Below are 13080 nucleotides of genomic sequence, written 5' to 3'. Positions count from 1 at the left end.
TGTTCCCTGCTCCTATCATGGGCTTTGATGGCTGCTGAGGGTTTAACCGAACAGTTTCTTCAGCTTGAAGACCATTTTGTATTATTTGAGACAATTATAGATGGCTCACATGGATTTGCCATATTTTTTTACTAGTCTTTCTTTCTCACAAGACTGGGAGTTTCCTTTCAAAAAATTATTGAGGTGAAATTCACATAACATTAAATTAACCGTATTAAAGTGTAAAATTCAGTGGCATTTAGTGCAAGCATAACTACCATAGAGTTCCAGAACATTTTCATCATCATCAAAGGAGATCCCTCCCCCACCCTCAAATTAAGCAGTCATTCTCCATTGCCCGTTCCCTATAGCTCTATGGCCACCACTAATACGTTTTCTCGCTCTGTGGATTTATCTATCCCGGATATTTCAAATAAATATGTGACATTTTGTGTCTGGCTTCCTTCACTTACTGTAATACTTTTAGTGTTCATCCATGTTGAAGCATGTATCAGTACTTCATTTCTTTCTATAGCTAAATAAAATTCCATTGCATGGAAATGCCACATTTTATTTATCCATTCACTCATTGATAAACATTTGGTTTGTTTCTAGCTTTTGGCTACTGTGAATAATGCTGCTGTGGATGTCAGCTTCTTAAGAACTGGAATTATATATCTTGATCTTCTCAGTGCCTGGATAGTTGGTTAATCAAAAGTCTGTTGAGTATAATGATATAAGTTACCGTTTTAATGAGTATACAAAGACAAGTGCGCACGTTTGCACGTGCGCACGCACACCCTGCTTCTCCACCTGTCTTCCTTATCTCAGCTAATGATACCAGCATCCGCTTAGTAGCCCAAGGCAGAAACTTCTCCATTTTCCATATTTAATTGATCACCAAGTCCTATCCTATCAATTCTAAGTCTTAAATACCTCTCAGATTAGCCCTCTTCTCCCTGTCTTTACTGCTTTAGCTGTAGGTCAGCCCCTCCTCATCCCTGCACTATTACAATGCTTTCCAAGTGACTGATTAACCTCCAGGCTCTTTCCACTGCTGCTTGGATAGCCTATGAAGACGTAAATCAGATGGTCTCATTTTCCTGCTTGAAATCCACCAGTGGTTCTCTCCATGGACAAGATATTAAAGGAAGACTTTAATTTTTATTAATATCTCCTTAATATAATACAAAATGTGCTTAATAATTTCTATTTACCTTACCAATAGCCTTATTTTCCCCACTGCTCTTTAATTATACCCTAACTTCTAGCTCTGAATATGTACAGTAAGTCCTCACTTAAAGTCATCTATAGGTTCTTGGAAACTGCTACTTTAACTGAAAGAATGTATAACAAAAAATAATTTTACCATAGGCTAATTGATAAACAGAAGTTAGGTTCCTAGGGCATATTTCTGGTCACAGAAACATCACCAAACTTCTAAATAGACCCCAAACACTCCTAATATTAAATACTGAAATAAATGAGAGCTATACATACATTTAAGAAAGATGAATAAAAACAAGGAAGATATTTTCCAATCCACTTATTCCAGTTCAGAGTCATGGGGGTGGGGATAGGGGGCTGCCCTAGCCACTCAGGGGGCCAGGTGGGAACCCACCCTGGGAAGGATGTCCTCCCATTGCAGGGCCATCTCACACCCATACCTGGGACAATGTGGACATGCCAGTTCACCTCCCACGTACATCCTTGAGGTGTGGGAGGAGACTGGAGTCCCCAGAGAAACCCACACAGACATGGGGGGAACAGCAACCCACACAGACAGTGGCCTGGACAGGGAATCAATTGTTTTTCCTATCAACGTTATAACAAAATGACTGAACAAAAAGATGTTATTCAAGGACCATCTGTATTTTCCCTCCTTAAACATTTCTCCTTTTCTTTCATACCTCCATTCACTCAACAAATGTGAAATGAGTACCAGCTCTGCCTCTAACCATGATAGATCCTGTTGACGCAGGGGTGAATAAGACTGGCTAGGTCCCAGCCCTCATGGAACTTATCTTATTGAGCAGTGGCAGTATTGACATCTGAGGGGGATAACTATGTGTTATGGAATCTGTCCTGTGTATATAGGATATTTAGCAACATCTCTGACCTCTATCCACTAGACATCAGTAGCACACCACCCTTCTCTAGTCAGGACAGTAAAAATTGTCTCCAGATATTGCCAAATGTCTCCTGGGGGCAAAATCACCCTGGGTTGAGAATCACTATTCTAGAGGAAAATTATGATAACATTAATTATTTTTTAAGTACAGCTTATGATAAATGTCACCTGCCTCTTCACATGTTGTACCATCTCCTTAGAAAGGATTTTCCTTTTTTTCTGCCTGGCAAATTTCTCCACCTACTCAACATTCTCAAAGAGAAGCAGGTACTTCTTATTCTTTGATCCTCCTTATGAATTTCCTTAGACTTTGTTAATACATTGTTCACTGAATAAATGCAAAATATCTTTGTTTGAATGAGTTAATGCACTATTTTCTCCTGTTAGGTAAAGTAACCCCTCCTCATTAGTGAATTGCACCTACTTCAAATTTTAGTAAGCAAGGGATTCCAGTATATGTAAACTGAGTTTTGTATACCTTTTTTCCAACTACAAGAATCTTAGTTTCAGTATGTAAGAATTATGAGTCACTCTTGTTGGGGATAATTAGAAGAAGAAATTGGGTGTTGGGAATTAAAAAAAAGGAAAGGAAAGCAGATGGCATGGCACTAACAGAGGTTTTTGTCTTGAAGCTTTAGGAAATAAGAGAATTCGAGGAGACACAAACTAAGACCCTACAATGGCACTCCTGCAGCTGCAAGGAAAGAGGGGAGTGACGGTTGTGGAAGAGGCCCGATGGCATGTGCTCTGGGGAATTATTTCACACTAAAGATTCAGGAGTCAACACTTTCAGATCATGAAGTCAGAAAGGAATTGCCTATTTGGATGAAGAAGCAGATACAGGAGGAAATTCTTTCATACGTATATTTGCTTCAGCGAAACAAAGCAAATTTGTGGGCATTTCATTGAAATGGCAGAGAAGAAAGACCCTGAGAAATTTCTATTGAGTGAGAAATGGTAAGTGGAAAGCAACTGTACCATAACCATCATTAGTAATTTAAGACATGAAAAATGCCACTGATGCTCTCCTTACTTAGCATTCCACCTTGATGATTCTACTTTAGAGATTGTACAAAGATTTATAAGGGTTTGCATTTAGTCCCTCTGTGACCTTATTTTCCCCCTAAAATCTTAAGTACCTCAAACTAAAATATCTCCTTATCTTTGCAATTGGGGAGGATCAACTGTATTTGTGACATCTTCTGAGCTTGGAGTCTATATCTTATCCCTCTGTTTATCCCTTCATTTGCACCTGGCACATGCTTGGAACGCCATCATTGTTTGTTGAGCATACAATCCAAAACAAGATGTGGCTAGAGGAACTGGCAAAACCCATCCTCCTTTCTCAGATGGAGATTCTGAGAGAAAAGTGGAGACTGGGAGCAGGCACAGCACAAATGGATTCAGCTGTAGGCAATAGTTGGAAGTCGGAAGCAGAGAAAGCACAGAGATGACTAGTATTACTGGGCCAAGCCAGGACTGCCGTCAGTGAAGTCCTGCAGGAAGGAATGCAGGTGTTGCAACAGGTGCTGGAATATAGAGCCCTGGGGAAGCACTATGGCAGATCCAGCCAGGCAAGTCTGCAACAGTAACAGACGTGAACATAGAGACATGGTGCTGAAGTCTGGGGACAGGACTCTAGCCTCCACTGTGTCAGGAAAGGGCAATAAAATGATGGTTGCCAAGATCATGTTTCAAGCCCCGTTTTCTCTATTGTATCTTGCATATACAATAGTAGATTTGTTGAGTGAGTGAACCAATGAACAAGTAAATCAAGTGAATAAGGCCAATCATAGAGGAAACAGGCACATTATCAAAAGTGAAACTCAGGAGCTAGAAGATAGAAGGTATGCTATAAGAATGTTATTAAATTCAGATTGAGTTTCAGATATACGAAACCCAGACAAAAGAACAGTGCCCCAGAGTGAAATCCAATGAATGGCAGTTAGAAAATGCTAAAACTGGAGCTTCTTAAATTTATCCTACACAAGGACAGGGCCTATTTGCAGAGTCTGCAAAGGACTGGGTCTGCAGATATGTCTAAGAGGCCCCAGTTGTAATATAAGGACCCTGTCAGAAAACCCAGCAGGGACTGACAGGAAGAAACAGTGAAGTAAGAAAATCTATTTCCTTACTTACTCTCTTAGGTACTTCAAAAGGAAAGTCCATTTTAAGGCTCTGGAGTGCCATTTTTATTCAAGTTTCAAAACATGACATGGGAACTATGGGGAGTAGAAGCATATGTTTATGATGTCAATATATAGATAAAATATTTCCAAACATTATCTGTGCCTTGGGGCATTTTCTAGAATAACTAATAAATGGATTTGCAGTAAACTATAAATTCTTCCTGTCTCACCTGAAATGTTTAATTAGAAAATTAATTACCTAGGGAATTATGCCCCAGTTCCACAGAGTGGTGAATTCCAAAGAATGTAACAGGGAGAAATTCATTGATCCATAAGGGAACTGCGGCGACAAACCAGATTTCATTAACACAAAGTTCTAACCATTAGGCCAATCACTCTTGGCTTTCTCAAAGGGTTAATGTATATCCTTTGGAACATTTTTCCACTGTAGATGTTATATTACTCAACCATAAACAGAGTTTTGATCAACAAAAAGGGATTAAAACAGTCTTCCTTTGATGTTATAAATACTATAAATAAAGAACAATTAATAGCCTTTCAGAACGTTCAGCTATCCATCCCCTTGAACCAAGGAGAATCAAGAAAAGCAGCAGCAAAAATGGGTACTAGACTTATTAGGGTGATCACTTTGTAAGTTATATAAATGTCTAAGCACACCTGAAACTAAAATAATACTGTATGTCAACTGTAATTGAAAATTTTTAAACTATATTTTTAAAAATGAGAAAAAAAGAAAAAAGCAGTAGGTCAACAAATAGAGAGCAAAATGGATTTTAAGGGGGCTTTTTAGAGTGAAGGAGAATAGAAAAAGAGTTAATATTTTCTTAACTGTGTTCTCCCACTTTTTTTTGTCTTATTATGCTCACATATATTCTCCATGATGTTAATTTCAGATTTATTTCAAGTTAACCATAACAGTCACATTCCTCAATACTAAGTTACCTGTAGGGTGAAAAAACACAGATTGCCGCTAACTCACATCCAGTTTCTGACTTAGTAGGTCTGAGATGGGGCATGCGACTTGTATTTCCAACAAGTTCTAAGGTGATGCTAATATTACTAGTCTGGGGACCACACTTTGAGAACCACTGATCTGGAGAAAACCTGTGCCTTTTTTTTATTTAGTTTTATTTTTTATCAAGTTTATTGAAGTAACATTGGTTAATACAATCATGTAATTTTCAGGTGTACATTATAGTTTGACATCTATATATTCTAGTGTGTGATTACCACCCAGTCTTTTTTGATACTCAATTTTCTCTTCTGTAACATAATAACTAATCTCCAGGCTATTGTAAAGGTTAAATATTGCAAAATATTCCAGACAAATGCTAGACATTATTTAAATGTAAAGGAAAGAGCCAGAGAATGAGAATCAGGAGATTCCCTGGTTACAGGCCTACTGTAAGCCAACTCTTCACATAATCTCTCTAGGCATGTTTTCTCACTTGTAAAATGTATTAATTCATGCAACTAAAACTTACTGAATACCTGTTGTGTATCTGACATCCGCCAGACTTGAGAAATATGATAGAAAAATAAATCCTGATTTCACACACTTGTGATTATGATTTGGATGATATCTAAATTGTCTTCCAACTTTAAAATTTCATGACTTTTAATTGTTAATAATATTAGCTTTTTTAAATTCTTCAATCGCCTCGTTCTTCATAAATTAGAATTAATAAAATAAAATGTTTAGAAAATATCAAGAAATAATTAGCTGCTACTATTGGGTGAGTTGGTTGAAATACATTCATGTGTTATTCAAATTTCACGTGTTGATTGTCACTCTTACCTACCAATAAAAAGAAATTTTAAAATGTGCAGGTTAAATGGTAAACCATCAATGAAAAAATAACCAGAATTTACACTTAAGTTCCATGTTCCCCAGTTACGTCATGCCAAATCAGTCTTTATTTATTGAGTAAATATTTGTTGAGCATCTATTATTCAGCAAGCACGATGCTAGGATCCGGGATTGGAAGTGTGAATAAAATAGTCATCATCTCTGCTATTGAAGACCTTGTGTTCAAGTGAAGCCAGTCAATGAACAATTAACTCTTTTTAATTAATCCATTATCATTGTGATAGATACTAGATATTAGAAGTACAAGGCATTTTAAAAATGTACAACTGAGGGACTTTATTCGTTCTAAGATATCTGGGAAGCCTTAGACAAGTCACTTCATCTCTCTAAGTCTCAGGGGTTTTTTTGCTTGTAAAATTGAGAGTAATAAAATATACCGGATTAAAGTTTACATGATTGTTAGAGGTTTGAGATAATTTATGAATAATTCCTGGCACAATACTTAGCACACTATATAATAGGTAGTTACGATGTCACATTAACTAACTGGAAGATTGCTCATACAAGTAGAAAATTCCAAAGGCCAAAATCAAATTTTATACTTTAAAGAGTTCTCCAATAATACCATTAACTTAATTTGCTAGTTATTTTTAAAAGATGAAATACAAATTATATAAATTCTAAATATGGTATCATATAATTAAGTATTTATCATTCTTTTTCTATATGTAATATAGGAACCAAAGAACAAGTATCTTGATTCAACTTAATGGGTGAATTAGTCAATTACCAACACTCAGAACCTTTTTTGCAACTGAAATAAAAGTCTTATTTCTTCCAGCTGTTTGAAAGGAACTGAAAAATATGAGCCTGGAAACCAAGCCAGCCAAACTTCTAATAAGCTGGAGTGGACTTTTGGAATGCATCATCATTCTCACGCTCTACAATTTAAGGATGAATTTTGAACTAGCCGAATAAATGTAATCAAAGAAAAAGGTGGACTTAATTTAAAGCTGAAATTTGTATGCCCTAATATGTCTTTCGGAATTAAAGACTTTTGACTATGAGATAGTCAATAACGAGATACCACAAAACAACTATATCCGTATAATCTGTATGAGTACAAGAATACTTGAGAATTGTCTATTTCATATTTCTAAACTTGAAAAATGGGGCACTAAATCTCAGGTTAATTCCCCAGATTAAACTGAGATTCATACACTATGAGATAAATTAACTCCGTCTACACATTTTAAAGGGAACTACTGAAAAAAAAATTGATCATTTATTATCAAATTTTAAAAAAATCTGCAAGCACTAAGGTACACATTGCTTCAATATTAAAAAACAAATGAGGAAGGGTAAAATGCAGGAAACCTAAAGCAGAAAAAGCACATTTCGATGGAAGTCTTTAAAATGGAGTAAGATTAAACATCTGCTTTCAACAGTCTCATTCTAACATGCATAATTCTCTTCCATATTAACCCTAACATCACCCTTAACCTACATCCCAGCGCCCTCCTGACTTCTGTTATCGTCATGCACCACATGACAACATTTTGGTCCACGACTGACCGCGTGTAAAATGGTGGTCCCATAAGATTATAATGGAAACTAGATTTAGGGTGGTGAGCATGTAGATATCAAATTATAATGATGTACATCTGAAATTCATATATTATTAACCAATGTAACCTGAATAAATTTAATTAAAGAGATCGTAATGGAGCTAAAAATATTCCTGTCACCTAGTGATGTTGTAGCTGTTGCAGTGTTGTAGTGCAATGCATTACTCACGTGTTCGTGGTGACACTGGTGGAAACAAACCTACGATGCTGTCAGTTGTATAAAAGTATAGTATATACAATTGCAGTAACAGGCTGTACCACGAAGGTTTGTGTAAGTGCACTCTGATGTTTGCATAACAACGAAATCTCCTAATGATGCCCTTCTCTGATGTGTTTATTACCTCACTCTTCCACTTTCTGTCAGCTGGATTCCATTTCATTAAAACCACCCTCAGCGAGGTCACAGAGACCTCCAGGTTGCTAGTTTATGTAATCGCTTTAGCCTTTACTTGAGTTCTCAGAAACATATGAAACTTTTCAGCACCCAAAAAACTTATGCTCTCCTCCCACAAAAAAAAAAATCTGTTCCCTTGCTTTCTGTGTTGGAGACACTACAGTTTTTTTCCACCTCGTGTAGCTGTTCCTTCTCAGTCACCTTTATGAATTTTCCTCTTCTTCTGTCTATTGCTTACATACTGCAGCTCTTCAGGGTTTTAAGTTCTAGGCTTTATTATTGTCTATTTCCATGCATGCATACAGGCTGGGGGGCTTTTTCCACTGGAACAATATCAGTAATCTCATGATTCCCTTATCCATAAGTCTAGGTCAAGTATAACTTGATCTAAATATCTGATCACCTACAAGACCTACCTATTCGATGGTCCACAATCACCCCAAACTGAACACATGCAGATTCAACCTCTCTATCCTCCCTTTCGTCACCCCAAGCCTTCCTCTCCTCAAATATTTCCTGATTTGATAGATGATACCTCCAGGCAGCCAGTGGCTAAGGCCAGAAACCCGATGATGTCCCTCGAGTCTTTCTTCTCCCTCACCCTACCCCCAACCAAACACCAGAGTCTTTTGCCTCTAGCTCCAAAATATTTCTAAAGCCCACCAACTTCTCTCCAACTTCGCCAGCACTACCCTGGTCCAGGTCACCATCATTTTCCTTCAGAAATACTGCTGAAGCCTCCTGACCGGTTTCTGTCTCCACTTTGTTCCTCCTCTAATCATTTCTCTACAATGCAGTCAAAGTTTTCTTCTTAAAAGCACTCTCTCATTACATAGTTTCTGTGTTTAAAATCATTCAAACACTCCCCATGACATAGTTAAGAAAATACAAGCACCAGAATACAGCTTAAAAAGTGCTGTTTGATCTGGTCCCTGGAAAACCCATCAATCTCATCTCTGGTTCCTTCCTCTATTCTCCCTGCTTCCCTCCACAATCTCATATGCTAAAAGACTTCCGTTACTCAAAATTACTAAATCTTCTCACACCTCTGTGCCTGGACCTGTCCTCATCCTTTTGAAATCCTAGTCACATTTAAAGCTTGAGCCTGTTGCATCCTCCAGGAAGCCCTCTTTGACTCCACCCACCTAAATCTAGATTGGATGTCCATCCGAAATCCTCCCATAAACACATCAGCTCCCTGTACCCCCCATCACAATACTCCCCACACACTTCTCTATCCTCCAACAGACTATAAGCCATCTAAGGGCAATGACCATGTCATTCTGTTTCACAATTATATACCCATCAATTAGTACAGTGCCTGGCACAACAGTAAATATTAGTTGAGTGAATATATATATATCTGATCTCATTTAAATAATCAGCAAGAAGTGAATAACCCAACTGATGTGGCGTAGGGCAGGAATCTCTATGTTTTCCAAAGAAATATCACACTGAGAGGCCAGCCTTCAAACCTTTTCAGTTACCACCTTAATCGTCACCTAATACGTGCTTAACAATTGTTTGACAACCAACTCAACTAGAGCTAGAACTAGAATGAGTGTAGTATTAATGCTTTCCAGAGAGCGAATCCTTAATAAATGTTTGAAAGGAGACTTTAGTCAGATGTTTACTTTGATCAAAAAAAGAAATAAAAGTATGGCCTTTTCAGGCTGTTCTGCAGCAGCCAGACTCCTAGCCATTCTCTTCCCATATTATAAAGTATGGTCTAGTTTGTCATCTGTAGGTCTTAGGGAGTTGAAGAGATCATCCTTTTTGCAACAGAGAATGATGTAAGAAAAGGAACCCAGATGTTAACTGCCTGGAGGCCAAAAGTAGAAGTCTTTGATCTCTGCTTCCCTTCTTCCAACCTCCACTATCAATCTCTACCCCTTTCTACTCCCTTCCTTCTTGCTCCTCCTACTCAGTCTCCAACCTTCCCATCCCCCATATTCCCATCCCTGCCCCCAGTCACAGAGGCTTCCCTTACACTCACACGCACCATCACAGCCACTCAGGACACTTAGTTTAGGCTTCGGGTCAGCTCTTTTCCCAGCCCCACCCCATTCACACAAAAAGGTTCTCACTGTTTGGAAGCACAAAATATGAAACAGAGACCTAAATAAAAATATTAAAGAATTCCTTCTATAACACAAACACTATTTTCCCCATTGAGTGATGAGTAAGAGAAAGAGGGCATCAAAGTAATGTATAAAAACTACTGAAACTGGACTCTGTCTTCCATTTTAAAAAGAAAAATTTCCCATCAGTTTTCTCCATTTTCATTGTTCCAGCTAGATTCAAGGCTTCCCACCAACGCTGACAACTGCTTCCTTCAAACTTCAAATCCTGCCACATCAGCAGGGAGGGAGCCCGGCAGCATTTGGTATTTGCATCAGTTTCCAGGAATGCATTTCAAGTTATCAGTTTACTCTGCAGAGATGTTTTTTCCTTTTCCTTTAAGTTTATAAAAGTGTGCTTGAACTCATAGTTTTCTAATTCTCGAAAAACTAGCTGAACCTTTTTTATGCTAAAAGAGAAATTTTAATTGCACTTCCAAAAACTGTTCTACAATTTTAATGATCAGATTTGACTGTGGATTGATTCCTCCTATTCAACACCTTCCTAGAACTGACCAGATATCCTTTCAAATTACTTCACTTAAAGTTATTTCAAAAAGTTTTCCGAAGTTATCTCCCAAGTCAGTTCCTTTACTTAGAATAAAAAAAAAGAGTTTATTATAATTTTTGGTTGTTAGCTTTTATTTCCATTAACCTTTTCGTTTCTTTGTTTTTAAGTTTAGAGGAAGCAACCAGTTTAAGAATATTCATTCCCTTTGGTTTAAAGCACCTGCTGATGAGTTAACTTAGGTAGAAATTCTTGCTTAAATTATAGCCAACAGGGAAAAAAAAAAAAGGAAGAGGAGGAGATGGAGGAGGGAAAAGATGAGGGAAGAAAGAAAAAAAGATTCTTAAAGAACTATAGCCCACTCGATTTCTGTTTGGTGGTGACGGAACTGACCTAAAGATGCCCCTTTTGCATTGACTTCTGGGAGAGGACGGCGCTCTGAGTAATCCATGGCTGCCCCACTGGGGGTGCTGGGCAAGCAGAAGCACAGCCTCAGACCCGTAGCCTTTCCTCTGGGCCCAGAATGACATCTCAAAAAGGCTGGGAAAGGGCCATCCGCTGAAATTGACTGCACTCAGTATTTCGCAGTTCTCAGGAGCTCTGGCCTCCCAGATTCAGGATCTCAGGGTCAAGGCCCCAGTTCCTCCCTTCCTTGGTGGGGAGCAGAGAGTGGGATGGGGCTGCAAGGGGACAACGAGGTTGAGCATTGGGGAGTTAACCTCTACATAGATGGGGGCGCTGCTTGGGATGTTACCAGAGAAGACAGACGGTATCTCAAACTCGAATTAGAAGCTCCTAAAGATGGGCAGGCGTTCCCCCAAGCTGTGGAAGGAGTTAGGAAGAAGCTAGGAAGATGCTTGAGCGTTTGATTGCCTGTAAGAGGGGTGTCAGTGAATGGGCAGCGAGATCAAGAGGGATCGTGGCGGGGGAGGGAGGCTCCGGATGGGTCTAGCAAATGCAGATAAGGAGTCTGCATCTGATAAGAAGGAGGGGGCGATTGGAAATCTGAAGAAGAGGGCGCGGAACCTCAGAAAAGAGATCGCGTAAGAGAGGTGTCCAGGTCGATCTGCTGCAGTCATTTCTCAGGGTCACGCAATCCCCAAAGCCTCGGTTGGTTGAGAATCGGCCTCAGCAGAGGGAAGCGAGGAGGAGGAAGAGCTTGCCAATGGCTTGGGCTGGTCTAGTGTGAGCAAAGCTTATCCTCCCTGTTGCTGGGTGCCACGTCGCCCCACCCCACCCCCCAACAGTAGGTGTCCTAGGACTCCAAGCTAACCCTCCACAGACAGACCACCTCCCGCCCCCACCAACCCTCTCCTGGAGCCAGGAGAGAGAGAGGAGCGCGCGTTACTGCTGAAAAAGTGGGCGCACACACGCCCAAAGCGACAAAAAGCTGGCGAAAAGCTATGCAGGGGCGGAGGTGGGGGCGAGAGGCGGACTGGAGGGGGCGGGGGAGGGCGGCCTCCGGCTGCGCCACGCGGCCGGACCCTCGCTCCTTCCTCCCCTGCCCCCTCCGCGCCCGCCGAGCCCCCCTCCGCCCTGCCGGTGGCCCGCAAGGCACAAGGTGAGGCCGGCTGGACAGCTCCTGCTTTGATCCCGGCTCCTGTCCCCTCTACAGCTGCCCTACTACCCCGAGATCTGCAAACTGCCCACGTCGGTGTCTGCAGAGCGCTCCGACGTGTCCAAAAGTGTTTCCAAATTTGGAAAGGATGGGGGAGGGCGGGGGGATGGGGAGGGCGGAGGTATGCAGACAGCGAGTCAGAGTTTCCCCTCGAAAGCCTCAAAAGTGTCCACGTCCTCAAAAAGAATGGAACCAATTTAAGAAGCCAGCCCCGTGGCCACGTCCCTCCCCCCTTCGCTCCCTCCTCTGCGCCCCCGCAGTCTCCTCCCAGCTGTGGCTGCCTGGGCCCCCAGCCCCAGCCCTCCCATTGGTGGAAGCGCTTTTGGAGGCACCCTCAGGCCAGGGAAACTTTGGCCGTATAAATAGGGCAGATCCGGGCTTTATTATTTTAGCACCAAGGCGGCAGGAGGTTTCGGCTAAGTTGGAGGTACTGGCCACGACTGCATGCCTGCGCCCGCCAGGTGATACCTCTGCCGGTGACCCAGGGGCTCTGCGACACAAGGAGTCTGCATGTCTAAGTGGTAGACATGCTCAGCTTTGTGGATACGCGGACTTTGTTGCTGCTTGCAGTAACTTCGTGCCTAGCAACATGCCAATGTAAGTGCCTTCAGTTTGTTTGGGGCAGATGACAAGGGAGAGAGGTTAGATGGGTGGGCACCCTGGTCTGAAAAAGGAAAACTCAAAACTAAGTTCGAGGTGCAGCTTGGAGGGAAGGCGTGTGGAGAAACGCCAGCGTTGATAA

At 40.7% G+C, this 13080-nt stretch overlaps 1 protein-coding gene across 1 annotated transcript in view; it reads left to right on the top strand.

Moving 5' to 3' along the window:
* Window positions 1–12395: 12395 nt before the first annotated feature.
* The window catches only part of COL1A2 (collagen type I alpha 2 chain), a 35390-nt gene continuing 34705 nt past the window's right edge, over window positions 12396–13080 (top strand). Inside the window, exon 1 of the mRNA XM_023533149.1 lies at window positions 12396–12935. Within this exon, the coding sequence (XP_023388917.1) occupies window positions 12866–12935 (70 nt within the window). The 5' untranslated portion in view covers window positions 12396–12865. The remainder of the gene's footprint in view (window positions 12936–13080) is intronic.

This window comes from Pteropus vampyrus, unplaced genomic scaffold, assembly GCF_000151845.1.
Source record: "Pteropus vampyrus isolate Shadow unplaced genomic scaffold, Pvam_2.0 Scaffold4, whole genome shotgun sequence".
Classification (NCBI taxonomy): Eukaryota; Metazoa; Chordata; class Mammalia; order Chiroptera; family Pteropodidae; genus Pteropus; species Pteropus vampyrus.
Note: the sequence above shows the minus strand (reverse complement) of the source record. Positions and strands in the feature narration are given on the sequence as shown.